Here is a 27,271-nt window from a genome sequence, read left to right as displayed (position 1 = left end):
CCAGACGCTATATATTTTGATAGCTGGGCACCATCAGCTTTCTTCACCACATTTGCTTAGGCACCCATTTGTCTTCAGTGATTGTGGCGGGAAGGTGAGCGTCATGGAATGCCAGTTTAATAGAACAAAGTATTCTTGCATTGAGGAGTACTTGAGTGGAGGCCCAATGTCCATCTGCTACCTTAATACTAAATCTATAAATATATGCTCATAGATCTATTTCCACATTCTCATATATAAATATATTTACATATGTACATGCCTTTATTTAGACCTCTATAAATGCCCTTTGCCTCCTAGCTCTTTCCTCTATTTCCTTTTACTTTCCTCTTGTCCCACCATCATGTTCAGCCCTCATTAGGGTTTCAGTAATTCCTCTTGGTTACATTACCTTTGGTCACACCCCACCAGGCCCCCTATACCCTCCTAACCATCTATTTGGATCACTTGTTGTTCCCTTGTCCCTGGGTTTGTTAGCACCACTACCTTTCCCCCCACCTCCCCCTCTCCCATGACCCCCCAGAACTGTTGATCCCATTGTTTTCTCCTCCAGATTGTTCATCCAGTCTATCTTTAGACATTCCTGCGGAGATAATAACATGCACAAAAACAAGACAGAGCAAAACCAACCAACAAAATAAAACAAAACAACAAGCCAATGACAAAAAAATAAAACACAACAACAAGAAAGAAAAGCTTTTAGTTCAAGAACTGTTTGTTGGCCTTTAGGAGTGCTTTCCAGTCAAGTCTGGAAAAGTCTATTTTTGTTATTTCCTGGGGACTTCATTGCTCTGTTCCCCTTAGTGTTTTGCCTCGGTGTGGTGGGATCAGATTGGGTGGAATTCCCACACTGTGTCTCCAGTGTTGTCTTCTATAGGGCTATGGGTCAGTGAGGGATGTCATGTCTCATAGTGGGGCCGGCCATGTGGTCTTCTCTGTGGATTGGCTGCTCTAAGCTGGAATATCATCGTCAAGGTTTGGAGGGCCAGGATGTGCTCTACTTTCTCTTCCTCCCCTTTCATTTGCTCCCATGTGCTCTGATCATACACGTCCCTCTCCCAGAGCTGCAGATTCAGTGCTGTCCTCTGAAATAAATTCTTCTGGGGGGAGGGGCAGGTGTCCACATAATTGGGATTGGAGCCGGCCCCTCGGACCTCTCCATGGTTCCCTACTCCATGCCGGCATGTTGCATTCACTTCTTGGAGCACTGGTTGAAGTCTGGTCCCTCTTTCCCTGTGGAGTTATAAACAGTACCCTCCCCTCGGGTGGGTTAGTGTCCTGTGCCCCCGCTACCCATTTCTTTTTCATTTTTTTCCTTCCCCCCCTAAACTTGTAAATTTTGATGATTTTTCAAAAATAATAGTAATCTATTTTATCAGATGATGATGATGTATAACAATAGTATTCAGTATCACCAAAGGTGTTCACAGATAAAATAAACGGATAATTTTTTTTTAATTTTCAAAGGGCAGTTCAAGAAGACAAAACCAAATATTATAGCAAAATGTGCAAGGTCCTAGAATTAGAAAACCAAAAGGGAAGAACACTCTCAGCATATCTGAAATGGAAAGAACTCAAGAAAAAAAATTCATGTCTCAAGTTGCAATCTTGACTGACTCAAGAATCATCGAGAAGATGAAAAGAGTAAAGAGAGTCACTTCACTAAAAAGAAATAGTGACCAGCCCACCATTTCAGCAGGTAGCACATGAGCAAGAGCCAATGGTGCGGAAGGAAGAAGGTCAACTAAACTGAATACGTTATCCAAAACACGGCTCTAGGAATTGATGGAATACCCATGGAAATGTTTCAGAACGCTGCAGAAGCACTGGAAGCACTCACTCACCTATGTCAGGACATTTGGAAGACGGCTGCTTGGTCACCTTTCCAAACAAAGGTGACCCAACAGAATGCTCAAACTATAAAATGATATCATTGATATTTCACACGAGTAAACTTTTGATTACGATCCTCCTACAACAACTGCAGCAATACATCGACAGAGAATTGCTAGGAGCTCAGGCTAGATTCAGAAGAGGGTGTGGAGCAAGAGATACAATTGCTGGTGGATCTTGGCTCCAAGCAGAGAACACCAGAAAGATGCTTACTTGCATTTCATTGACTATGTACAAGAATTAGACTGTGTGGACTGTAATAAACTGTGGGTCACCTTAAGAAGAATGGGAATTCCGGAACATTTCATTGTGCTCAGGAGGAACTTGTACATGGATCAACAGAAAGCTGTGCAAACAGCACAAGGGAATGCTGTGTGGTTTGAAATCCAGAAAGGTGTGCGTCGGGTTGTGTCCTGTCACCATACTTGTTCAATTTGTGTGCTGAAAAAATCATCAGAGCAGCTGGGTTATATGACGAAGAATGTGGCAACAGGATTGGAGGAAGGCTAATTAACAGCCTGCAATATGCAGATGACACGACCCTGCTTGCTGAGGTGAGGAGGACTTGAAGCACTTGATGAAGATCGAGGAGTGTAGCCTTCAGCCTGGATCACAGCTCAATGTAAGGAAGACCAACATCCTCACACCTGGACCAATAGGTAACATCATGACAAATGGAGAAAGGTTGAGGTTGGCCAGGATTTCATCTTTCTTGGATCCACAAGCAATGCTCACAGCAGCAGATGTATTGCATGAGGCACGTCTGCGGCACAAGCCCTCGTAGAGCACTGAAGAGCAAGGATGCTACTTTGAGGACGAAAGTGCGCCAGACCCAAGCCATGGATGTGAAAGCTGGACACTGAGTAAGGAAGACAGCGAAAGAATTGATGCGTCTGGATTGTGGTGCTGGAGAAGAATATTGAAAATGCCACGGACTGCTAAAAGGATCAACTGATCTGTGTTGGAAGAAGGGTGGCCAGAGTGCTCCTTAGAGGCAAGGATGACAAGACTCCACCTTCCATACTTCGGACATGTTGTCAGGAGGGACCAGCGCTGGAGAAACATCGTGCTGGGTAAAGTGGAGTGCCAGCGGAGGAGGGAAGGGCCTCCATGATATGGACTGACGCAGTGGCTGCATCAATGGACTCGGGCACAGGACGATTGTGAGGACAGCACAGGATTGTTCAGTGTTTCGCTCTGTTGTGCGCAGGACCGCTACGGACTAGAGTGGACCCAATGGCACTACGGTAGTTACATAATTTCATTTCAACTTGATGATATATAAAAGATATAGAGGGGTGGTGCTGGTATTCAATCAGGGCACAGCCGGATGGTGCCTTCTAGTGGATGTGATCGTCTCACAACAAGGGTGCTGGGAACCTCCCCTCCCCTGTCTTCACCTTGCTGCTGGATGACCCTGGTTGCTGTCAGCGCCCTGGAGAAGCGTCCACCGCCATTGGATCTGCATGACTTTGCCCCCACTGGCCTGTGATCTTCCTGCATTCGTCGTCATTGCAGGTGGCTTCATGAATCTGAAGAGGGACTTGTGGACTAGTATTGGATTTATGGACTTGAGTCATACTGGGCTGGGATTTTTTCCTGACACATAATTACTTCTTGATATAAAGCTCTTTCTTTTTTTAAAAATCATTTTGTTGGGGTCTCATACAACTCTTATCACAATCCATACATACACCCATTGTCTCAAGCACACTTGTACATATGTTGCCATCATCATATTCAAAGCATTTTCTCTCCACTTGAGTCCTTGGTATCAGCTCCTCATTTCCCCCCTCCCTCCCTCTTCCTTCTTCCCTCATGAACCCTTGATAATTTACAAATTATTATTTTTTCATGTCTTACACTCTTCAGTGTCTCCCCCCACTGCCTTGTCCATTGTCCATGCCCCTGGGAGGGGTACAGGTAGGTCACTGTGATCGGTCCCCCGTCTCCCCCACCTTGCCCTTCCCTCCTGGTATGGCCCCTCTCGATATTGGTCCTGAGGGGTGCAACATAAAGCTCTTTCTTGACGCGTGTATGAGTGTCACTGGCTTTGTTTCTCTAGTCAACCCAGCCGAACACAGGCACCTAACAACAACTTTAGCAAAGGATCCTAGAGAGTTTGTTGAGCTGTCGTTTCATAGCGATGTTATTGGCTAGCTGAGCTGTGAGAGTCGATAAATTGTGACTTGATTTTCTAATGGCAATATGCCATAAGCAGATCCAAAGGCTCAAAGGGCTTGGTTGATCTCTTCCAGGTCTACTTACTATAGGGTTGTCCGAGAGGACTTCTCTACTTTTAAATTTTGTCTTATTGTTTAATCTGTCTTTCATAACCCAAAACTTAACTCTGCTATCCAGAAGGACTCTGAGAGAAATAGGGAAATTAGGGACCCCAAAGAGCTGGAGTGAGAACACCTGATTAAAGATGAAATCTCTGATTAAAGACGAAAGACACCGCAAGCACACTGGGGAGTGGAGGGTGCTTTTCCGAGCTACACGAGAACTGGCCTGGTGCTTAAGATAAAACACGAAATACAGAGCCGATGTATTAGAGCTGCCCGTAGCTAGCCCTGGGGGTCTCCTTACTGTCGTGCCATTCCTGGACTCAAAACACTCCGTGGCTTCCACCAGAGACCACAGGGTTGCCATCCAACAATTCCGTCTGAGCTGTGCAGACACAAAACTGAGAACCGGAGGGAAAAAAGAGGAGCTGATACCAAGGGCGCAATAGAAAGTAATTGTCTAGAAAAGAATGATGGCAACATATGTACAAATATGCTTGATACAATTGATTTATGGATTGTAATATGAGTTGTAATCCCCCCCCAATAAAATGATCTTTTAATAATTTTTTTAACTGGGAACTGTGAGGACTAGGTCTAGCATTTGCCATGGACAGGATGCCAGGGCCTGTGTGCTTCAGGATGACATTCACATTTCTCCCCATAGACGGCCTTCCCATCAGAGCCATTACGGCGTGTGAAGTCACCGCCCTGGGACATACACCCAGGAATGCCTCTGTGAAAGCAGGAACCTTTATCACCAAAACCTTTCTGCCCAGTGCTCAGAGAGCGGAAGTTTTCTGATGTCGTTGAAAAATTGTCTGTAAACAGCTTGAAAGAGACATCGTCCGGGGCTCGCTGTCAGCAGCTATGTCAAAATACACAGCAGGGTGGACCGTGGCTGGACGCACCAGCATCAGACAAGACTACAAATTCAGGTGGCGACCTTGTTCTCTAGTCCACTGTAGGCCCTCTGAATGCAAACGGACCTTTAATGGTGCTCTAACAACCAGTGTTTCTAGGGTATGTTGACTTCCACACCCATCATCCATCTAAAAAGGCAAAGCAATTAGGTGGCACAAGGGTCCCCAGATCACAGATATAATTTGAGGAGAGCGTTTATTAAGCCCTAAACAGGAGAAGGAAAATCCCCAAACATGGGTTCCCTATTCCAAGAGTTCAAAAACAGAACAAGGCATCCTTTACTCTGGAGCAAGTTTCCTCAACCCTCCAGAGATCCTGCCGGGAAAGACAGCTTTGGAATCCTGTTTTCCTGCTTGTTTTAGGGTACCAAAGAGACCTGACATCTCAAATACAATTTAAGAAGAAGATTTACTGAATCTTTTACAGGACAGAGACATACCATCCGGATTAGCATGAGGTCATAATTAGTCATGGCCACATAGCCACTTAAGAAGGACATGGAGACGAGTGGAAAGTGACATAGTCATGCTTGGCGGTGTACATCACAGTTAAAGGTGGGACGCCAGCATCGGGCATGGAACTATGGTCAGGATCCTGCATTATGTTAGACAGCAGTGCTAACAAGATGGACCCAGGGCCTACTGACCAAGGCAGCCAAGCCATGACTCAATGCGTCTGACGTCAGACTAGACAAGCCGCAGTAGAGTGATTCCATCAGGACACACTTAGACAAGCCCCTAAGGGAGACGACCCCTCCCTGGGCTGGCTGGAGGGTGGTGATGGTAATCCACTTCCCAAGGCACTCTGCCCAAGGGCAAAACTGCTCCCATCCCTGGTTAATGGTCAAAAACAATTCCATGGAGGCTTAAAATGCACCTGGGGGGCCCTGCAAACGGATTTTGGACTTTCAGTGTCATCTGCTGCCCTCGGCAAACAGGGGGTCCAGCATGGAAGCTCTACTCTAAGGGCTCAGGAGAAGAGTTTTCTTCATAAATAAACTGCTTCTTAAATAAACTGCTGCTGCTTGTTTATGAGTAAAAGGGCCAGATTGTTTGGCTGTCCCAGACAGCTTTCAACTAAGAAGTTGTTACAAATGAGCAAATCTTAGCTTTTGTAGGTGATCTTGTAGTTGGGGAGCAGATGGGCATTGGATACAATGTTCACCAGAACATCTGCTAGTGTGCACCAGAGACACTGCGATGAAAGGAAGGCACAAAGGGATACATCCGTGAATCAGGAGGATGGTAACATCTGACACAGCTGGTTCATTTCATGGATACATCAAAACCTATAGTAATACCAGGTGTGCTGCTATGATCAACTACTGCCATAGCAAATGGGCCAGATTGTGGGGGAAAGTCGCCTATCCAGCATTTGGTAAAATTCCCAGTACTAACTACAGTGTGGCCCAATTTAACCAGAGAATCCTCCCGAAGCTACAGCGGAGATTAGTAGAAATAGCCAGGAACGCCTCAAAATGACCTTACTAAAGAAGAAAAACTAGCCAGAAGTAGCGCAGACCAAATATCATAAAAGCAACAACTATAATTCGGTAAATTCCTTCAGTCATTTGCATGAGCAAATAAAAATCTTACCAGAGAAGGAGACCACCATAACCAAGATTCAATAAAGGCACAGGGTGATGAAGATCGTATAGAAGAATCCAAAAGATGGAGCAGGCTGTAGCACGTCTTCTTTGTGGTCTTCCTTAGGATGGAATGTCCACTTCGGGGCTGCCGCCTCTTGGCCACTGGGGCCTCTGAAGGTAAGCTTCAAGGCTGCCGCGGGCTGCACAGCCTGGTGAGGGGCTCCTCTTTACGTGACAACTGGATACAGTGTTTGGTTTCCTCTGGTTTTGCAGCACAGGCGGTGGTTGTAAGCTGGTGCCAAGTTCCCTCTGACTCATAGTGACCACACAAAGCACTGCCCAGTCCTGCCTGTGCCGGCTCACAAAGCTATTCTACTTGAGTACCCGGCTGCCCTCGCTGTGTTAGTTCATCTCATGGGGGGGGGGGGTCTTCTCTTCCCCAAAGACCCTCTACTTTACCAAGCATAAGGTCCTTTTCCAGACCCCAGTCTCTCCTGACAAGACGTTCAAGGACACGAGACGAAGTCTCATCAGCCTCACTTCTGAGGAGCATTCGGGCTGTCCTTCCTCCGAGACCGATTTGGTTGTTCTTGGGGCAGTCCACAGGACTTGCAAAATCCTTTGCCAACATTGTTACTCAAATGAATCCATTCTCCACTCTTCTTCCTTATTCATCCCCAGATTTCGTGCACATAAATGAAAGACTAAACTCACTGCCATCAAGTTGACGCCAACTCAACTCATAGTGACCCTGTAGATCAGGGGAGAATTGCCCTCTGTGAGTTCCCAAGACTGTAACTCTGTAGAGCAGGAGAAAGCCCACCTCGCTCCTCTTATGCACATAAAGTGACTAAAAATACCATGACTTGGATCAGGTGCACTTTAATCCTAAAGGTGACACTTTAACATTTTAAAGAAGTCTTGGGCAGCAGATTACCCAATGCAATCAATTGTTTGATTTCCTGATGGTAGCTTCCATGACTGTTGATTTTGGATCCAAGTAAAATTATGTCTTTGACTACTTCAGTCTTTTCTCTCTTTAACATGAGGTTGTCTATTGGTCCAGCTGTTAGGTTTTGGGGTTTTACACTGAGTTGTAATCCACATTGAAGACTGTCGTCTTTGATCTTCATCAGTAAATGCTTCAAGTCCCTTTCTCTTTTAGCAAAAAGGCTGGGTCACTGGCATAGTACAGGTCATGAGTAAGCCTTCCTCCATCCGTGAAGGTCTGCACATCTTCAGACAGCGCCCATTGGCACACAGACTGAATGAGTATGGTGAAAGGACGCCGCACTAATGCACACCTCTCCTTATTTAAAACATGCAGAACTCTCTTGTTGTGTTCAGACACCTGCCTCCTGGTTTATGTCACAATCTGAACGAGCACAAGGAAATGTTCTTCCAATCCTGTCATTCTCAATGCCGTCTCTAGTTCGTGATGGTCCACTCAGTCGAATGCCTTTGCCTAGCCAATAAAACACAAGTATACTTCTTTCTTTCAGCCACGATTCATCATCTTTCAGTAATGATACTCCTGGTTCTACACCTTCTGAATGCAGCTTGGATTTCTGGACGTTCTCTGTCAATGTTCAGCTGCAACCATTGTTGACTGGTATTCAACAGAATTTCACTTGCATGTGATATTAGTGATACTGTTTGGTAATTTCTACATTCTGTTGGGTCACCTTTCTTTGCAATGGAGATCCCTCCTGGTCAGTTGGCCAGGTGGCTGTCTTCCAAATGTGTTAGCATAGATTAAGGGGTGCTTCCAGAACTGCATCTACTGGTGGAAACATTGAAAATTAGTATGCTGTCATCCTACAGCCTTATGTTTGCCTTCTGTGTAGCTTGGGCTTTTCTTTCCAATACCACTGGTCCTTGATCATATGCTATCTCTCTCACTTTTACTTTGCTTTTCTCTAGTTTCTAACCAATTTTTAAAAGTCATTTTATTGGGGCTCTTACAGCTCTTAAAACAATCCATACATCAATTGCATTAAGCACACTTGTACATATGCTGCCATCATCATTTTCAAAACATTTTCTTTCTACTTGAGCCCTTGGTATCAGCTCCTCTTTTCCCTCCTCCCTTCCCCGCCCTCATGAACTACTAATAAATTATATATTATTATTTTCATATCTTACCCTGTATGCTGTCTCATTTCACCCACGTTTCTGTTATTTTTGCCTGGGGGTGTTATACACCGATCATTTTGATCGATTTCTTCTTTCTGCCCCCACCTTCCCTCTACCTTCATGGTATCACTACTCCCGTTACTGTTCCTGAGGAGTTTCTCTGTCCTGGATTCCGTGTGTCCAGAACTCTTCTCTGTATCAGTGTACATGCTCTGGTCTAGCTCGATTTATAAGGCAGAACTAGGGTCATGATAGGGGGGCGGGGAGGAAGCATTGAAGAGGAAGAACGTTGAGTGTTTCAGAGGTGCTAGACCGCACCCTGGCTGACTGTCCTTTCCTTGTGACCCTTCTGTGAGGAGCTGTCCAATTGTCTACAGATGAGCTTTGGGTCTCTACTCCAAACCCCTCATTTGCCTCAATATAATTGTTTGTTTGTGGTCTTCTGATACCTGATTGCATCGACACCTCATGATCACACAGGTTGGTGTGCTTCGTCCATGTGGACTTTGTTGCTTGCCTGTTAGATACTTGTTCATTTTGTTCAACTTCAAGCCTTTAAGACCCCAGATGCTATATCACTTAATACCTGGGCACCATCAGATTTCTTCACCACATTTGCTCATGCACCCATTTTGACTTCAGATATCGTGTTGGGCAGGTGAGTATCACAGAATGCCAGGTTATTAGAACAAAGTGTTCTTGCATTGCGGGACTTGAGTAGAGATCCAATATCCATTTTCTACCTTAACACTTAACATATAAATATATGCACATAGACCTATCATTATATATGAATATATTTACATATATACATGCCTATATTTATACCTCTATAAATGGCATTTGCCTCCTAGTTCTTCTATTTCCTTTTACTTTCCTCCTGTCCCACTATCATGTTCCACCTTCATTTGGCTCTCAGTAATTCCTCTTGACTATATTGCACTTGATCAAACCCCACCGGGCATTCTATACCCTCCTCGCTATTGATTTTAGATCCCTTGTTGCCCCTTGTTCCTGGGTTTGTTTGCTCCCCACCCCCACCTCCTCTTCTCCCATTATCAGTCCCCCTCTTTCAACGTCCAGATCTGTCTACTGATCCTTATGAATGCTTTTCAATTGGGTCTAATGACATGCCAAGCCTACACCCGCCCCCCCCCCACCCCCAGTCAGACGTCTATTTTCAAGATTCCTTCAGGGACTTGGGTTACTTTGCTCTCCTTCCTGCTCTGTTGAGCTGCCTTCATGTTCACCCTGGTGTGTGGGGGCATTGTGTGCAGTGTTGTCCCCATAGTGCTGTGGGTCAGTGAGGGGACGTCTTGTCTCACGGTGAGGCCGGTCCTATGGTCCTCTCAGGAATGTCATCCTTGAGAGTCTCTCTCTCTCTCTCTCTCTCTCTCTTTCCCTCCCTCTCGCTCTTTCCCTTAGCCTCTTAGTTTGCTCCTGTGTGGTCTGGACAGATCTGCTACTCTCCCTGGGATGTCTCTTCCGTGCTGTCCTCTGTAGTACATTCTTCTAGGGAGGGGTCAACGTAGCTCAGATTGGGGCTGGCTCTGCAGTCCTCTGTGTTAGTTCACTGCTCCATGCCAATATGTTGCCCTTAAGACTTGATGCACCAGGATGAGGTCTGGTCCGTCTTTCCCTTTCCTGTGGAGACATAAACAATACACTTCTCATGCAGGTGTTGGTGTCCTATTCCCCGACTACCTCGCTTTTTTTCTTTCCCTTTCCCCCTCCTTTTTAGTTGGATGCCATATACATCGCTGGGTGGGGCTGACCCCTGCCAGAGTGCCTGGCCCTCACTCCCCAGGAGTGAGCTTTTCCTCTATCATATGCTATCTCTTTAAGTGATTAAATGTCAACCAATTCTTTCTAGCAGAATGACTGTGAATTCCTTCCATCTTCTTTGATGTTTCTTGTATCATTCAAAATTATGTCAATTAAAAAAAACCTTCCATTGAGTCTATTCTGATGCATAGGGACACTACATATAATTTCCTAGGCTGCAAATCTTTTTTTCATATAATTATTTTTTTATTCTGGCAAAAATATGCACAAAAATATGCTGCAATTCAACAACTTCTGCATGTACAATTCAGTGCCATTGATTATACTCTTGGTGTGTACAACCATTATGGATATGCTTTTCCAAGTTATTCCACCACCATTAACATAATAAACTCCATGTCCCCAAGGAACAACTCTTCCTCCTCCACCCATGGTAACCATTGGGCTATCAATCTTTATGGGAGCAGAAAGCCTTATCTTTCTCCCAGGGAGCGGCTGGTGGTTTTGAACTTCCAGTCTTTCACTTAGCAGTCCAATTCTTACCCAGCTGCACCATTAGAGCTCCTATTATGCAGACAGAATCCTTCATCGTTACTTTTTTCCCACAGAATCCTTTACTATTTCAACTTGAGGCTTGAACTTTTTCTTCAGTCCTTTAGCTTAAGATATGTTGAGCATGTTCTTATTGTTTTGTTTTCTACCTCCAGGTCTGTGCACATTTCATCATGGTGTTTTGCTTTGTCTTCTGCTACCCTTTGACATTTTCCGTTCAGCTCACAGGGGTTGTTGTAAGAAGGACTAAAATAAGTGAGTTCCTTCCATAGAAGTTCTAACAAATCCTTTGATTAATGTTTTCCCAATACACATAATCTCCAGGGGTGACAAGTGTTGTTGTTGTTGGGTACCATGGAGTTGCCTGCAACTCATAGTGACCCTGTGGACAACAGAAGGAAACACTGCCCAGTCTGGCACCACTCTGATATTAAAAACAAAAAAATCTCCTAACCAAACTCATGGCATCAAGTCAATTAGGACTTGCAGGGCAAGAGAATTGCTCCTGTGAATCTCCAAGACCGTAACTCTTTTTTTTTTTCTTTACAGGAGCAGAAAGCCTCATCTTTCTCCCGCAGAGAGGCTGCTTGTTTCATACTGCTGACCTTGCCATTGTGAGAATGTTAAATAGTCAACACTCATTCAATAATAAAGCTGTTTTCTTTCTTTCCTGCATTTGTGGCAATTACTTTCAGGGATGACAGGGGTTGTTGTCCAAAGAGCAGTTGAACTATGCTTCACCGAGAACACTGCTGCAGCATGAATGGCGTAGTGGTGAACAGAATTGTTTTCCAAGAGCGCGGTAGCATCGTTGTTCTCATGATCCAATACTGGAATATGACTTTGTTTTTAACCCAACGGCAAACATAATCACTTCTAAGAGATAAGATTACAGGTAGGTTTTCTTCTTTCGGTGGTTTGCATATGCCGACTCTTCTACCATGTCTACCTATTGTGCGATTGAGAAAAGTTGGGGTCAGGTTGGTGTTGTTTTAACTTTCTTTCCTTTGGAGAAACTATGTCTCTGAGTAATGTTCTTTTATTGTATCTCGGGGCATTTACTAAACTCCTGCATTTTAGTGAAATTTCTAGTATTAAAGCGAACAGGATGCCCCTCTTATTTTCCTTGGGGTTGTGGATAAAACTTTGTTCTCATTCAAAGGGTCTTAGGGAAAGAAGAGGACTAGGACGACAGGACATAGTCACGCTATCCACTACGTGTCATTTCTACACATACAATGAGTTAGGATTTGGGGGAGAGAACCCCCCCACACAGCGCCTCTTACCCGCTACATAAGGGAAAAGTACTCGAGACGTCTCCCAAAAGTGGAAGCACAGGGACTTATGGGAACTGGAGTCCAGTGGAGTGCAGGGATCAGCGGCGGACCCCTGGGGGGGCGGACTTCCGCTCTTCTGCGCGTGCGCGCCCGGGCGTCTGCGCGTGCGCACGGCTGCCGCGCTGTCCTCGCTTCCGGTCCCTCCGCAGGTCAGCGCTCGCCCTCTTTCCCAGGCTTTGGCCTGCTGTGGGCGAGAATCGCAGCGAGCGCGGGCTGTGCGGAGGCTCGAGCGGGGCCGTGGTGGTCGCAGCGGAGAAGGCCCTCGGCGGCGGTGGACGCCTCTCTCGGCCGGGACCCTGGACGCTCGAGGCCCGGCCCATCCGCATCGCAGGCGGCCCTGGTTTGCTTTTGCCGGCGACCTGGCTGAAGCCCCGGTATAGTGGGGAGCTGCACGCCCGCCCGGAACGATCCGGCCAAAGTGGACTTGTCCGGTAGACCCCGACCCAGCTGCTTGAGAACAGGACACCTTCCTTGACGTGGACACTCGGGAGCGGAGGCTGCGCCAGAGAGGTCAGCACCGGACGCTGGCCGCTCCCCGAGCCGTGAGGCTGAGGCTGAGCCGCCCCCAAGAGGTTAGTGGTGGCTCTGCGGCCCTGAGCGAGACCCTACGTGCGGACATTGCAGGCTGTGTGATAGTGGAGGTGTTGACCGCTTCCAGAAGTGACCAGTGCGTTGGGTTTGAGGGCATGGGGAGGGGGCGCGGCAGCGCAGGAAAGGCCCTTTTCTGGGGACTTACAGTGAGGACAGGGCTTACTGGAGGAGAAGGAAGAAGGGGTCACCAGTCCCAGCTAAGGACATTCTCTCTCCACTCCTCCCTTCACACCCTGCCATCACACCCTGCCTCCACCTTCTCTCACCCCCGTCTCCACACACCCAGCACCTCCTCTGCGCTTCAAGCTTCTGCCCTTGGAGAATTACACAGTGCACTGAAAACCCAAAACGAATCCCGGGACCCAGCAGTTCATTCTGGACATATGGCGACCCCGTGTGTTAACAGCGTCGAACTGCTTGTTAGGGTCCTGGCTGTCATATGTTTGGGAGCAGATCCCCAGAGCTTGCTTCCCTGGTGCAGCTGAGTAGCTTCGAAAGGCCAAGCCTTCCCCTTAGGACCGGAAATCAATCTGCTGGCAACATCCAGGTGCCTGCCCAGTACACAGTGCAGGAGAACACTGTGCGGGTTCTCCAGGTGCCTCGTTGGAGGAGAAATTTGGGGCTGAGGAGGTGGGTGACTTGTGCAGAATGGCAGCGCTTGGGATTGGTGACAGGTCAGTATTCCCTCTGGCAGCCTGACCCCTCATGATGCCATTGTTTTGTCCCCGCCCCCCACCCCCCCACCCTAGGTCCATCATCAAGTTCACAGTCCTTGCTTCCCCGAGAACGGCTGAAAATGGATAAGCCCCAGGTGAGTGTTTCCGGCTACGTATTTATCCTCGAATTTGCTTGACAATACAGTGCATTTTAGTAAGTGTGTAAGGCAGCGGTTCTCAACCTGTCTGTTGGTCAGGACCCCTTTGGGGGTCGAACTACCCTTTCATAGGGGTTGCCCGATTCATAACAGTAGCAAAATTGCAGTTATAAAGTAGCAACAAAAATAATTTTATGGTGGGGGGTCAGCACCACATGAGGAACTGTATTAAAGGGTTGCGGCATGAGCAAGGTTGAGAACCACTGCTGTAAGGGGTTTTTTTTGGTTATTTTTTTTTAAAGAAAGATCTGGTAGTGTGTTATGTATAGATATACTTATATATAAAACCTGTTATACTAGATTTTCTTCTCTTTTAACATATTTCTTTTTCCCATGAATTAGGTGATGGAGTGTGGGTTTACCTTTCAAGGGAGAAAGTGGAACTAGAGAAAGGACGTGGCCCAGTACACCGTGGGGTGGCAGAACAAGCCCAGGTCTATTCCCGGGGGTGGCTGGTGGGATCCTGCAGAGCTGATGCAGCCAAGCTGCTGGATGTCTCATGCGCTTGGCAGTCGTGGCTGAAAAGATGCCGAGTAACCATCTGCCTTCGATATAGCAAGGGCTGCTAACACAGAAATACCATCACGTGGGTGGCTTTAACGGAGTTTTTCTCTCACAGTCTGGGAGACTGGAAGTTCCCGCATGGCGACGGTTCCAGGCGAGGGGAGCGTGCTTATCTCTCTTCTGCTTCCCTGTCCCAGGTTCTTTGGCACCTCTCATTGGCCATCTGTGCCTGCTGGTTCACTCTGCTCTTTTTCTTTTTTTTTTTTAAGTTCACTCTGCTCTTGTAGATCTCACCGGAGACTAATGTAAGCCACCCCCTCCCAGTGCTGCCTCACTCACGGGACAGACACCCCATCTTTGCCTCAAGTATAAGAACCACTACCAGCAAGTCAGTTTCGACTCCTAGCAACCCCACAGGACTGGGTAGAGCTTCCTCTATGGATTTCCACGGCTGTAAATCTTTACATATGCAGACTGCCATGTCGTTCTCTCAAGGAGGGGCTGGTGGGGAGTCTTTCCGCCCCTGACTTTTCAGTTAGCAGCTGAGCACTTAACCCCTGCACCACCAGAGCTCCTCCCACAGAACTGGGTTGGGATTTATAACACATGTTGTGAGGGGGACACATGTCAGTCCCTGACGCCATCCACGACTAGACCTCCATTGGCTATCAGAGACACTTGGGCTTTCCTGCTGGTTTGTATGTTTTGTGGCATTTGCCCCGCTTTGCCCTTCGACTCTTCTTGATGCAGTTGAAAAGAGCCGTCCTAAAGAACACCCGCTAGCCAATGCCTTGTATGCCTCAAACCTGTCTCCATGCAAGGAGAGGGCATCTGGGCCCCCAAGCAGGGTGTGGTGTGTGTAAGTTTCCCGGGGACAAAGCACATAATTTGTTGTGAGGGGCCATCTGCTGGGCTCAGACTGGGAGCTAGCCCACCTACAAGACGCAGCACTGCCCGGCCTGTGCAATCCTCATAATGGTTGCTTGCGCCCGTGGTTGCAGCCACAGCTGCGGCTGCAGTCCATCTCACGGTCATCTTTCTCTGTTTCCCTTGCTCTCTACGTTACCGAGCCCTTCGGTGACTGGGCCCTTCTGGTGACATGTCCACAATACATAAGGCGACGTCTCGCCATCCTCTGTCCTAAGGAGCATGGCTGTGCCAGACAGATCTTGTCGTTCTGGCCGTCGATGGGAATGGGGAGCATGATGAGAGGAGCAAATTGTCGGAGCCAGGCTTTGAGTTGGCAGGAGGGCCTGGCAGAGTCTGTGAGTTGGGGTGACTAGCGTTTGGTTAGTGATAGGATAGAAGGCGTGACCTTCTGTTTAGTCACTCCCTTTTCTCAAATAGGAATCACCAGCCACCAGCTAAGAGTGGGGATGAGGTTGAGTTTGTGACATCCCCCAAATGATGAGGATTTTAGCAATAGATTCTTTGGGAAAGGGTTGCCAGAGCATCCTAACAACGCTGCCCCTATTCATGCCTTCCTGTGAGTTCTGTTCTTGAGATGTTTGGGGTTTTTGTTTGTTTTGAGGGGAGGATTTTCAGCTCAAGAGCACCCTCTTGTGTCAGTACGTACAGGTCCGGCTTCTTCAACAATGGTAGTGTTCTAGCTCCTAGCCCTAGCGGGAAGGAGGAGCAGCTATCCCTGCCCAGAGAGCCAGCTCCAGTAAAGGGCAGTGCTTGGAGAAGTATCCAGTCTCTCCCAATTGGCTGCTCTAGGTGGAAGCCTGTAAACCCGCTCCGTCCTCCATCATTATTATCAAGCTCTCTCTGGATCATGGCCTGTGTGGAGTGGGCTTTCAGTACTCATCTGCCCTGGATGATTCCCTCTTCTTGGTGAAACGAAGCCCAAATCTTTGATACCTGCCATTCTGACTGGTTGTGCTAACCGTGTGCAAAATAAATGTCCTGAAACCCATTTTCGAAGACGAGGACAAGCATCACAGTAAGCTTGGGCCAGCTGCCCAGTCAAACGCTTGGCTTCCTGTTGTTCCTGTTTTCACGCAGCCACACCTGCCAACTAGAAACCAGCCATCGTTTCTCCCCCTTCATATTATAGAACTCATCGTTGGGTTGGGTTTGGTTTGGCTTTTCTGATAAGCTAGAAGCGATTTCCAAACTCTCACAATTGTACATTTTGTGACTGCGATTACAGAGCCAGAAACTTCGAGCAGGTGCACACTGTCCCACTCCGGTTGCCATCAGCCTGCTGCTGTGGACTCTGCACCTGCTCTCCTTTCCCCGTGCCGCTCTAACTGAAATACCACAAGTGGGTGGTTGCACAGAACAGAAATTTAGTCTCTCTCAGTGTAGGAGGCTTGAAGTGTGAGTTTAGGGCCCCTGCTGGAAAGGAAGTCTGTGCGTGCATTTCCCCGACCCCTGCCTTTGCCTTGGCTTTTACCCGCCCTCTCCAAGAGTCCTCAGCTTCTGTGGAACTCTCCTGCCCTCCTTTGTGCTAGCTTGTGCCGTTCCTTATAAAGCAAAGTGATTCAATGTCATTCACATCCTACATGCTGAGGAGCCTCGTGGCAGAGAGAGTTGTACACGGGACTGTTAACCACAAAGTCAAAAGTTGGAACCCACCCGCTGCTCTGAGAGAAAGACGAGGCCGTCTGCTCCATAAAGATTTACAGCCTTGGGAACCCCATGGAAATCCTTGCTACTGGATGGCAGTGGGTTTGGTTTTCCGTCCACTATGTTAGGGTCTCATTGACTTGACAGAATAGAGGTGTATCCACATGAGTCTGGTTGCGATTCCCACACAATTCAAGCCATTACTGTTCTCCCCCTCTTGCATTTCCTGTATAATTGGGTAAACTTTCATCTCATTCACAATAAGAAGTTTTGCTTTTTTAAGCATTGTATTAGGGGGCTCATACAACTCATCACAATCTATGCATACATCAATTGTGTAAAGCATATTTGTACATTCATTGCCCTCATCAGTCTCAAGTCATTTGCTCTCCACTTAAACCCCTGGCATCAGCTCCTCTTTTTCCCCCTCCCTCCCCACTCCACTCTCCCTCATGAACCCTTGATAATTGATAAATTATTGTTTTGTCATATCTTACACTGTCCAACGTCTTTTCTGTTGTCCATCCCCCAGGGAGCAGGTTATACATAGATCCTTGTAATTGGTTCCTCCTTTCCACTCCACCCTCCTGGTATCACCACTCTCACCACTGGTCCTGAAGGGATCATTCACCCTGGATTCCCTGATTAAAACGTTTTTTTTTAAAGAATGTAATCGGGGAGCAAGGGTCGGGGGAGCATAAGAAAAATACAAGAATAATTGGTTCACTTGAGTAATATTTGTTGATTCATTCACTCAAAAGATGAGCTTTTTCTTAGCTTCTGAGATTCCAAAAGGAGTAGTTTTTCTTCTCTTAGGATATGGGAATGGCTCCAAGATAGGCAAGTGCTTCGTCAGGAGCTGTGTACGGACTATAGGAATGCGGCTGAAATGCAGTGCTCTGCGTGTGTCTGCTGGGCGGGTTTGGGGAGGAGTTTGCCAGTGTACATCAGCCATCACCAGAGATAGGTGCAGTCTCCTTTCTTTGATCAACTATGTTTCACTGGTAACAACGCTAGTATTGTTTGCTCTTCTCGCCTAAATTGGCCTGAAACCGATGCCTTTCTTCTCCACAATCCTCCTTCCCTTAGGAATGACCTGAAAGTCCTTTGCCCTGTTTTGATCCATTGTACAAGTCACCGTGTTAATCAACCCTCAAATCGTAGGTTCCATTTGACAAGACGGATGCCCCAGGGGCAGCACTCTGCAATAGGCGGACTTCTGGATGCCTGGCTTCTCATGGGGCAGCCATGCTAGAACTAGTGGCTTCTAAAGGGGGCAAGAGCCTCCTGGTGGACTCATTCCCCAGGATCCGGGACAGAACTGGAAAGAGCTCTGGAACACCGGTGGAGTTTGAGAGAGAGGCCTGGGTTTGTGGTGTCAATTTGGGCAACATTGACATACATGCAGATATTACAGACATAGAATTAGAGCCACCGGGCAACCCTGGGTCACTCTCGAACCAGAAGTGTGAATAGAAGCAAGATGTGAACCCAAGAGTGAGCTTTGGGCACTCCTACTTTCGGAGGCCAGTAAACATGCCTGAGGAGCAGCAGCCAGAGGCGTCGGAGAGAGCTGCCAGCTCCAGGTGTGGAAGCAGAAGGAAGAGCGGGTTCTAGGCAGCAGCCTGCCTCCTAGGCTTTCACGGGCCCCTCAAGGCCTGGGCTTCTCAGCAGCAGGACCACCATGGTCCCCTGTGTGTCTCCCTCAATCTGTAACCTCGGGGAGGAAAGTTCACAACGTGGGCAGGGGACTTGGTAAGACCTCAGCCCCTTCTGTTTGTCCATGTCACTCAATTCCAGTCGTGCCATTGCAGGGGTCGGTGTCGTTCAAGGATGTGGCTGTGAACTTCACGCAGGAGGAGTGGCACCGATTGGACACGATTCAGAAGACAATATACAAGGATGTGATGCTGGAGAACTACAGCCATCTGATTTCACTGGGTGAGGAGTCCAGGGTTGCTCAGACACATGGGGATGCCCGCTGACCTAGTGGCTTTAACTGTGATGGGCCAAAGATGTTTAACCTCTTTTGGGCACCAGGCAGGACGTATTGTTTTTCTTTCTCCCCCTGGTGGATCGTTCTGATTGTGGCAAAGCCCAGACGGGCCCGGGCACAGTGCAGCTGTTTCGGCAGGATGTTCCTCCGACATCAGTGCTCCCAACACCGAGCAGCAGCCTCAAGTTCTCTTCCATTTCTCACCAACAGGGCATCCCATTATCAAACCGGATGTTATCACCAAGTTGGAGCAAGGAGAAGAGCCCTGGATAGTAGAAGGAGAATTCCTACTTCAGAGTTACCCAGGTGTGTTAGTGGAGGCAGTCAGGAGACTGGTAACTTGGAGGTGCTTTTCAGGATTTTTTCCCCAATGGTCCCCAACCTTGAGAAATGACTGAGAGAGATGCTTTTGTGCCTTAGACACGGAATCTCATCCCCAGCCCTCCTTCCCCACAAGCCCAGTGTTACAGAGTGTTTTACTTGCTGACTGCTCCCCAGATTCCTTCCTCTTCTTCAACCTTAGGCCTTGGCTCACTCGCACTCACACTTGCCACCGATTGGTTTCCAGGCGTTCATCAGTCCACCCTGAAACACCTCTAACTGGTTGTTAGCCCCTGTTTCACGTGTCCTAGTCTTTCCCTGAGGTCAGATGCCAAATCCCATCCTGTGCTCAGCCAATAGAGTCGGTTTCTCTCTGTGGGCGTGCGCTTTTGCTTCATCCTGTGGCTTGTTTGTTGTTCCTGAACTCCATCCTTTCTTAAGTCTGGTGACCGCAGTCACTTGGTCTGCCCTTTTACTTACACGTTTGTTTTCATCTTGCCTTTCTGCTTACCATTCTGTTCCTTGACCCTGACTAATTCCTTGTCAGACAGGTACTCAGTAAGCATTAGCACTTCTGTACACTTTGAGTCATTTACCCTGGACCGCTGCTCCTCCAGGAATGGCTCCGTTTCTCCCTGGAATGGTCTTTCTTGTTTCTTGAGTTTCTCAAAGGGCTCCTCCAACCTAATCCCTGAAGAAGAGCTTCTGTGGGATTGTTTTCAGGCCGCCAGCTCCACTAGCCAGCCTGTGCGCACTTCCTTCATTCTTGCCAATGAAATCAGGGACTCTTCCCCTTTCCCACAGCCTTTTCTTTACTGAATTGTGATGCTCCCTTCGTTCCCACTACTGGCCACCTCAAACTAGATGCTTTTCCTAGAGGAGTACAGATCTCTCCAGAATTATTGGTTCTTGTACCACGTGAAATGTCTATGTTTTCTCTGTATCGTCTTTGTTTCTTTTGATGTCATGTAAACAAAAGGTTTTATTACAGCATGCCTGGATTGCTCTGAGCCCTCATCGACTTTGTAAAGTCCATCTGTCTGAAGTCTTACTTTGTTCTTACCACGAGTCCGTAGCCATTTCCCATCACTTCCTAAGACTTAAAAATCAAACTCACTGCCATTGAGACAACTCCAACGTATAACAACCCCCGTGACTACAGTAGAACTGGCCCTATGTGTTTCTGAAGCTCTCAGTCTTTGGGGTTTTTTTAAATACTTTTATTGGGGGCTAAAGCTCTAAATCTTAAATGGAAGCAGTTGGTGGGGTACAATTAGCAGCCCAACGCATAACCTGTTATACCACCAGGGCTTCGGATTACTTCCTAGGGGTCATTTAAATTCCTTGTCAATTCAGCATCCCCACAGTATCCAACTATATTATCTTTCAAAATTCATAGCCTTCTTTTTCCCAAAACTCTCTGAAACTTGATTTGTTGCAGACTCTTAAGTGTATTCTGTCCGTATGATTATTGTACCTACATCCTTACGTTGTGTTACGGTGTTTTCACTGGTCCACACAACACATGTAAGCCCGAGTTCAAAACATCCAGCTCTTTGAAGATTTTCCTTCCTCACTGAAGCATCACTGCCGTGTCTTCCTTCTCTTAAATTTGATTCCACTCACTGTGGAATGAGGTCTGGTGATGTAGTCTGTTGTTTGAGCGGAGGGATTTTTTGCTCAAATGTCTTTCCTCTCTTACATAATAATCCTATTGAGATGAGTGTGTGGTCCTCCCTTGGTGTCGTAGGTAACATATAATAGACATTTACTTTGGTCATTTGTGGAGCTAGGGAGGTGAAATGACTTTCCCAGAAATAATTTACATATAATTTTTTAATATATATGCCTTGGCCACATCCCCAGATATTTTGCAAGTACTTGTAAGGTAACCATATGAACCTGATGGAGAACAACTCTTTTAGTTTTTACTCAGGATAAAAAAGAAATAGAACACAGTCATATTTTTTAGAAGATACGTTTTGGTGAAGAGAGCATGGCTGCATAAAGTGGCTTACAGCTTAGCATTTTACAAGGAGTATGTGTGTGCTAATGCTAGGCTGAGCTACTTTGTGCTAAAATTACCTTGTGAGCTCTACTGTTTTCTACTTTTAAGGGAGAAAGGAGATAGAAGTAGGAAAGGAGATTTGTTCTTGTTCGTTAGAAACATGAACAGATCAGATCAAGGCAGGAAGTCAAGCACATGAGTAAACATTAAAAGCACAGACTTGTGGTTGGAAATGAGCTGGGGCATTTATTGGGTACAAAGAGCTTGGTTTCCTAGAACAGAAATAACTTTTGGTTGCCTATATTAATGTCAGGTTGATAATATTGTGAATCCAGGTGATGAAAAGGATTCATTTTTTATTTTTCCATTTTGTGCATTGGTATTTTTGGCAGTGATGGGTTTAGGGAAGCTGTAGCTTTTGGAACGCAGGGTGAGTTAGTTTTTCTTAGTGTAGCTAATAGCAAGGACAATAGTGGGGTCTGTGCACAAGTTTTTAAGTTTAATGAAAATAGTTGTCTTCGGGAAGAATCAGTCTGAACGTTTCTCCACTAAATGAAACTCAGAGTGGGGAGCACTACTCCTACTCAGAATGTAGGGTCTCCAGAGTGCCAGAGACAGAACTGGTGAAAGACAGTTGTCAGATTGAAAATGGCACCACCTCCAGTTCTGTATGGACTGTATTTACTAACTTATGTAATCCCACAAGAACCTTGTGAGATAGCTACTATTATCTCAAACTTACCGGTGGGTAAAATTTAGTAACAAAGGGGTAATAAATACATTATCTTAGCCAGGGTCTCTATTAAATTGCCCAAATAGGAACTAACATAATTTTATGATCAGAGTGAATTCAGGATTAAATTATAACATCATTAGTATATTTAAGGTGTGAACCATTTGAAAAGATAGCTTACTCTTGCCTATTTATTTATTTTGCTCTTGCCTATTTATTACTTCCTATTGTACTTAGATTTGTTTGCCCCTCTTTTCAAGTGAAATGGAATTGTAGTTAAAACCCAGATTCTATAGAAGTATTTCTCTAAACATGAGGAAATTTGAATGAAACTTTATGACCCTGCTGTACAGAATAAAATAAATAAAATGAGTTTTAATGGATCTAGACTTGTGAAAATACTGCTACAAAGTCTTAGTACAAAGTGACCTAATGCCTTAGATTTCGATCTGTCTCTCCCAATTTCATAATAAATAACAAGGTTTAAAAATGTAATCCATACCAGGAGACCATCGTCATTCAGCATCCATCCTTGTTCTCTTAACAGTTTATCTCATTTACTGAAGTCCTTTCTATTCCTGCCTTGTCAGCCATTCACCTAACGTCCTTTGTCTTTAATTGTTGTTTCTTGTTTATATTTCAGTTTCTGTGCTGTTTACTTTCTCCATTTCTCCACTACTGGAGATTGTTTGTGTGTTTCCAAACTGAACAAATCAAGAGGGGAAAGTACACTGAAATTATTGTCATCACCTAACCCACGATAAGATGTTTATGTGCAAGTTTCCTTCTTTATATTATGTAGGAAGATATACAAAATTATGTTAATCTTTTCTCTCTTTAGAAGAAGTCCAGAAAGTTGATGACCTGATAGAGCGAGTTCAGAATAATGAAGATACGCCTTCAGGGAAAACCGTGTTCACCAACAAGACCTTGATGGAAGAGAGAGGTAATGTTCTTGGTAAAGCTTTTCATGTGGAAACAAGCCCTGATTCCTCAAGAAAAATCTCCAATAAATGTGACTCATGTGAGAAAAGTTTAACGTCTATTTCAGGGTATATTAGTAGTGATGGAAGTTATGCGAAACTGAGCCCTGATGAATGTAGTGGATGTGGGAAATCACTTCTCAATATTAAGCTCGAGAAAACTCATCCAGCAGACCAGTCTTATGGATTTGATCAAACTGGGGAAGTTAACTCTCTAAATGATGAAAGCATTTATCAGAAAATTCACATTTTGGAGAAACCTTTTGAATATATTGATTGCCAGAAAGCTTTCCAAACAGAGACAGTTTTTGTTAATCACCTAGAAGAGAAAAGTTGTAAGTGGAATGAATCTGAACTAGCCTTCCTGCAAATGTCAAACCTTGGTGCACATCCGAGATCACATTTGGAAATGAAGCCCTATGAATGCAGTGAATGTGGGAAATCCTTCTGTAAAAAGTCAAAGTTTATCATCCATCAGAGGACTCACACGGGAGAGAAACCATTTGTATGTCATCAGTGTGGGAAGTCCTTCTGTCAGAAAGGAACTCTCACTGTGCACCTGAGAACACACACAGGCGAGAAGCCGTACGAGTGCAGCGTCTGCGGGAAAACCTTCTACCAGAAGTTACACCTCATCCAACATGAGAGGACACATTCCGGAGAGAAGCCCTACGAGTGCAGCTACTGTGGGAAGGCTTTTTGCCAGAAGACCCATCTCACACAGCACCAGAGAACACATTCAGGGGAGAGACCCTACGTTTGCCATTACTGCGCCAAGACCTTCTCTCAAAAGTCGGCACTTAACGACCACCACAAAATCCACACCGGTGTGAAACTGTACAAGTGTGATGAGTGTGGGAAATGCTTCTGTCGCAAGTCTACGCTCACGACACACCAGAGAACGCACACCGGGGAGAAACCCTATGAATGTAATGAGTGTGGGAAGTTTTTCTCCCGACTGTCCTATCTCACTGTCCATTATAGAACTCACTCAGGAGAGAAACCTTATGAGTGTAACGAGTGTGGGAAAACCTTCTACCTGAACTCAGCCCTCATGAGGCATCAGCGAGTGCACACGGGAGAGAAGCCCTATGAGTGTAATGAATGTGGGAAGTTATTCTCTCAGTTGTCGTACCTGAACGTGCATCATAGAACTCACTCAGGAGTGAAACCCTACGAATGTAATGAGTGTGGGAAGTCCTTTTACCAGAATTCCGCACTCTGTAGACATCAAAGAATCCACAAAGGAGAGAAGCCCTACGAGTGTTACATATGTGGCAAGTTCTTCTCTCAGATGTCATACCTCACCATACATCATAGGATTCATTCCGGAGAAAAACCTTATGAATGTAGTGAATGTGGGAAAACCTTCTGCCAGAATTCAGCCCTTAATAGACACCAGCGAACACACACAGGAGAAAAATCCTATGAATGTTACGAATGTGGCAAATTTTTTTCTCAGATGTCGTATCTAACTATACATCATCGGATTCATTCAGGAGAGAAACCCTTTGAATGTAATGAATGTGGGAAAGCCTTCTCTCGGATGTCATACCTCACTGTACATTACAGAACTCATTCGGGAGAGAAACCCTATGAATGTAGTGAGTGTGGCAAGAAGTTCTATCACAAGTCAGCCTTCAATAGCCATCAGAGAGTCCACAGGAAAGGAGACATAAGTGGAATTGATATGGAAAGGCGTCTCTGAAGTCAGACTTCGTCTCATGCCATCGAACCCTTCCACTCTGATGAATGAGAATATTCAACCCAGAGAGGTCACATCTGAAAATGAGAAACAAAACAAACTTGTGTTCTGTAGTCAGACTTGTCATCTGAAAATTCACAGGGTAGGACTTTTCAGCAAGATCACACAGCTTACTGGACACCAGACTATAAAAAGGGTAAAATTTTGTAAATAATATGTAGAGTAGACTCTGTAAATTTTAACTGTAGATTCAAAATATCAGGGAGTTTCTACCAAGGAGAGAAATCTATCCATTTAAGCAATGTGGAAACAGGACTGCATTTTGGAGTTGTTATTGAAAGCCTTCAGATAACAAACTTTTGTGTAATAAAGAGGAGAGAAAAAACACACAATGGGAGATATCTTTTGTGAATGTGTAAGTAGACAATCTCCTGCATTTAAAAAGCAGTAACACCATCAGGATCGTTCATCAAAGCAGCAACTTTAAGTAGGAGGCATAGTTCCGAGGAGGTGGGGCTTATTTGTTATTATTGTACATTACAGGAATTGTATGTTCTGTTTGAAAAGGCATAGTATATTCAGAATGATGATTGGGAATAAAAGATGATAAAATTGTCCACTCTAAATAGCACTTCCATGTTAATATTTTCATAAACCTTGCCATTGAAAAAGTGCCTCACAGGCTTACAGTTTACTTTGTGTTCCCCAAAGATTTCTGTTTTCATGAGAAGCCCTATTCTTGTTTGTCAGTCTATTTGGTTAGTGACCGGAACCATTTAAAGAAATAAATGGTTTTCTGATGTTTTTAATTGTACACAATCAGTGGGAGATACATCTATGCATATAATAGAAAACTGCTTAATTTTAAATTGGTATACCCAGAGGCCCTATGAATGAAATGTAGCTGTAGTACTCATTGCACTCTGTATAGTTTATAATGTATTTAAAATGTCCCCATTTTGTATATTTATGGTTTTATTTGGTTGACTACCTAAGTGTACAGCACAGGAGTACTACGTAATTTAGGAATTGTCTATTTCTACTCGATATGATGTGCTTTTAAACATTGTGCATGCTTTGTCCTATCATCGGACTAATTGATTAACGTGAACTTATGCCAAGCATTGCTGAGTGACTGCCCTGCCTAGTCACTCCTTTCTCATTGTTTACTCATAAAATTTGGGTATCCCTTCCTCTCATGAGTTCGGTCACTACTGGAAATCCTGTTCTTGATTCTAGGCAGATAAAGGGAGTGTCTGTTAGGGTATTCCTGTAAAAGATTTCCTCACAGACTCACGGGATCACACAGGGTGAAGTGGGATCTGGCTGTCAGTAAACATGACCTTGTCGGCACATGACGCCTGGTTATGCCTCTACGAAATGACAGCACAAAGACTGGAAGAATCTGGAACCTGGACGATGTTATTAGCCATTAATCCAGTCACACTGGTGGCCACTCCACCCCTGCACTATTTCTTTTGTAAGAGGAAACCTAGTGGGCTCTGTTAGTAATAGCTGAAGGCATTGTATTTGCTTCAGAGTTACATTTTGTAGAAATTATGCAACTCAGAAGTGGACTTTGGGAAATCATTTATTTTGCACTGCTGATAAAAAGAGTTGTCTTATTTTCTGTAAATTTTAATGTAAATAGGTTGAGCATTAGAAATAAATTTGCAACAATTGAGTGTGCTTCAAATGAACAGTCCTATCATTGACTGCTAAGAAATTAAATTTTGTAATCTGCCAATGTGAGGTATAACTCCTTTTTTATAACAACATGCAATCTTGTTTGAGTTCATTTAATTTATATTGTTCATTGATGCAATGTCAGCTGACAATATATGGTTAAAGGATCTAATTTTATTTGCTCCCGAATGCCTACATATCCTATGTTAGTCAGATAACGTACCCCTTCACCCCTGAGGTGAAATGCCCTGTTTCTTCTGTATTAAAATCACACAGGGCCCCGCTTTTGCTCCTCAGCACTTGTTCTGCCTGTTCCGTTTAGGTAATTGTGGATCTGCTGCATAACAGGAACTAAATGTCTGGTAGGTTGCATATTATTGTGTAAGAACTCTATTCGTAATATAGGTGTTGGAATAATACAAAGATACTCCTTATTAGAGTATCATTATAGCTTAATTCTACCATATGCATCTTAAGTAATATTTTTGAAATGTAAAGGATTTACCTTGTTCTTTTTCTTCTATGGTTACCTACATAATAAAGAGTCTAGTAAAGATAAGTGGTCCTAAACTGCCTCTTCAATAATGTCATTGTGGAGAATTTTCATAGTTCCAAAGATACAAATGTTTGTGTATTACTCCAATGTCAGGATTGAGAGCACAGTCTAAAAGAATTAGCACTGTTTTTATTCTTCCTTCCAAAACCAAACCCTCTGCCATTTAGCCAATGCCAACTCATGGTGACCCTATAGGACAGGGTAGACCTGCCCCTATGAGTTTCTGAGACTGTCCCTTCT

General features: G+C 45.3%; 1 protein-coding gene across 1 annotated transcript; it reads left to right on the top strand.

The window, feature by feature from the left end:
- The first annotated feature begins 12,631 nt into the window (after positions 1–12,631).
- On the top strand, positions 12,632–27,024 carry ZNF12 (zinc finger protein 12). Its single transcript, XM_075527553.1, has 5 exons — positions 12,632–13,072; positions 13,841–13,902; positions 18,858–18,984; positions 19,250–19,345; positions 22,943–27,024. Exons 2-5 carry the CDS (start codon positions 13,888–13,890, stop codon positions 24,790–24,792), a joined length of 2,088 nt encoding a protein of 695 aa, XP_075383668.1. The 5' UTR covers positions 12,632–13,072; positions 13,841–13,887; the 3' UTR covers positions 24,793–27,024.
- Positions 27,025–27,271: the final 247 nt, after the last annotated feature.

Source organism: Tenrec ecaudatus, chromosome 12, assembly GCF_050624435.1.
Source record: "Tenrec ecaudatus isolate mTenEca1 chromosome 12, mTenEca1.hap1, whole genome shotgun sequence".
Classification (NCBI taxonomy): domain Eukaryota; kingdom Metazoa; phylum Chordata; class Mammalia; order Afrosoricida; family Tenrecidae; genus Tenrec; species Tenrec ecaudatus.
This window is presented reverse-complemented; position numbering and strand designations above follow the sequence as displayed.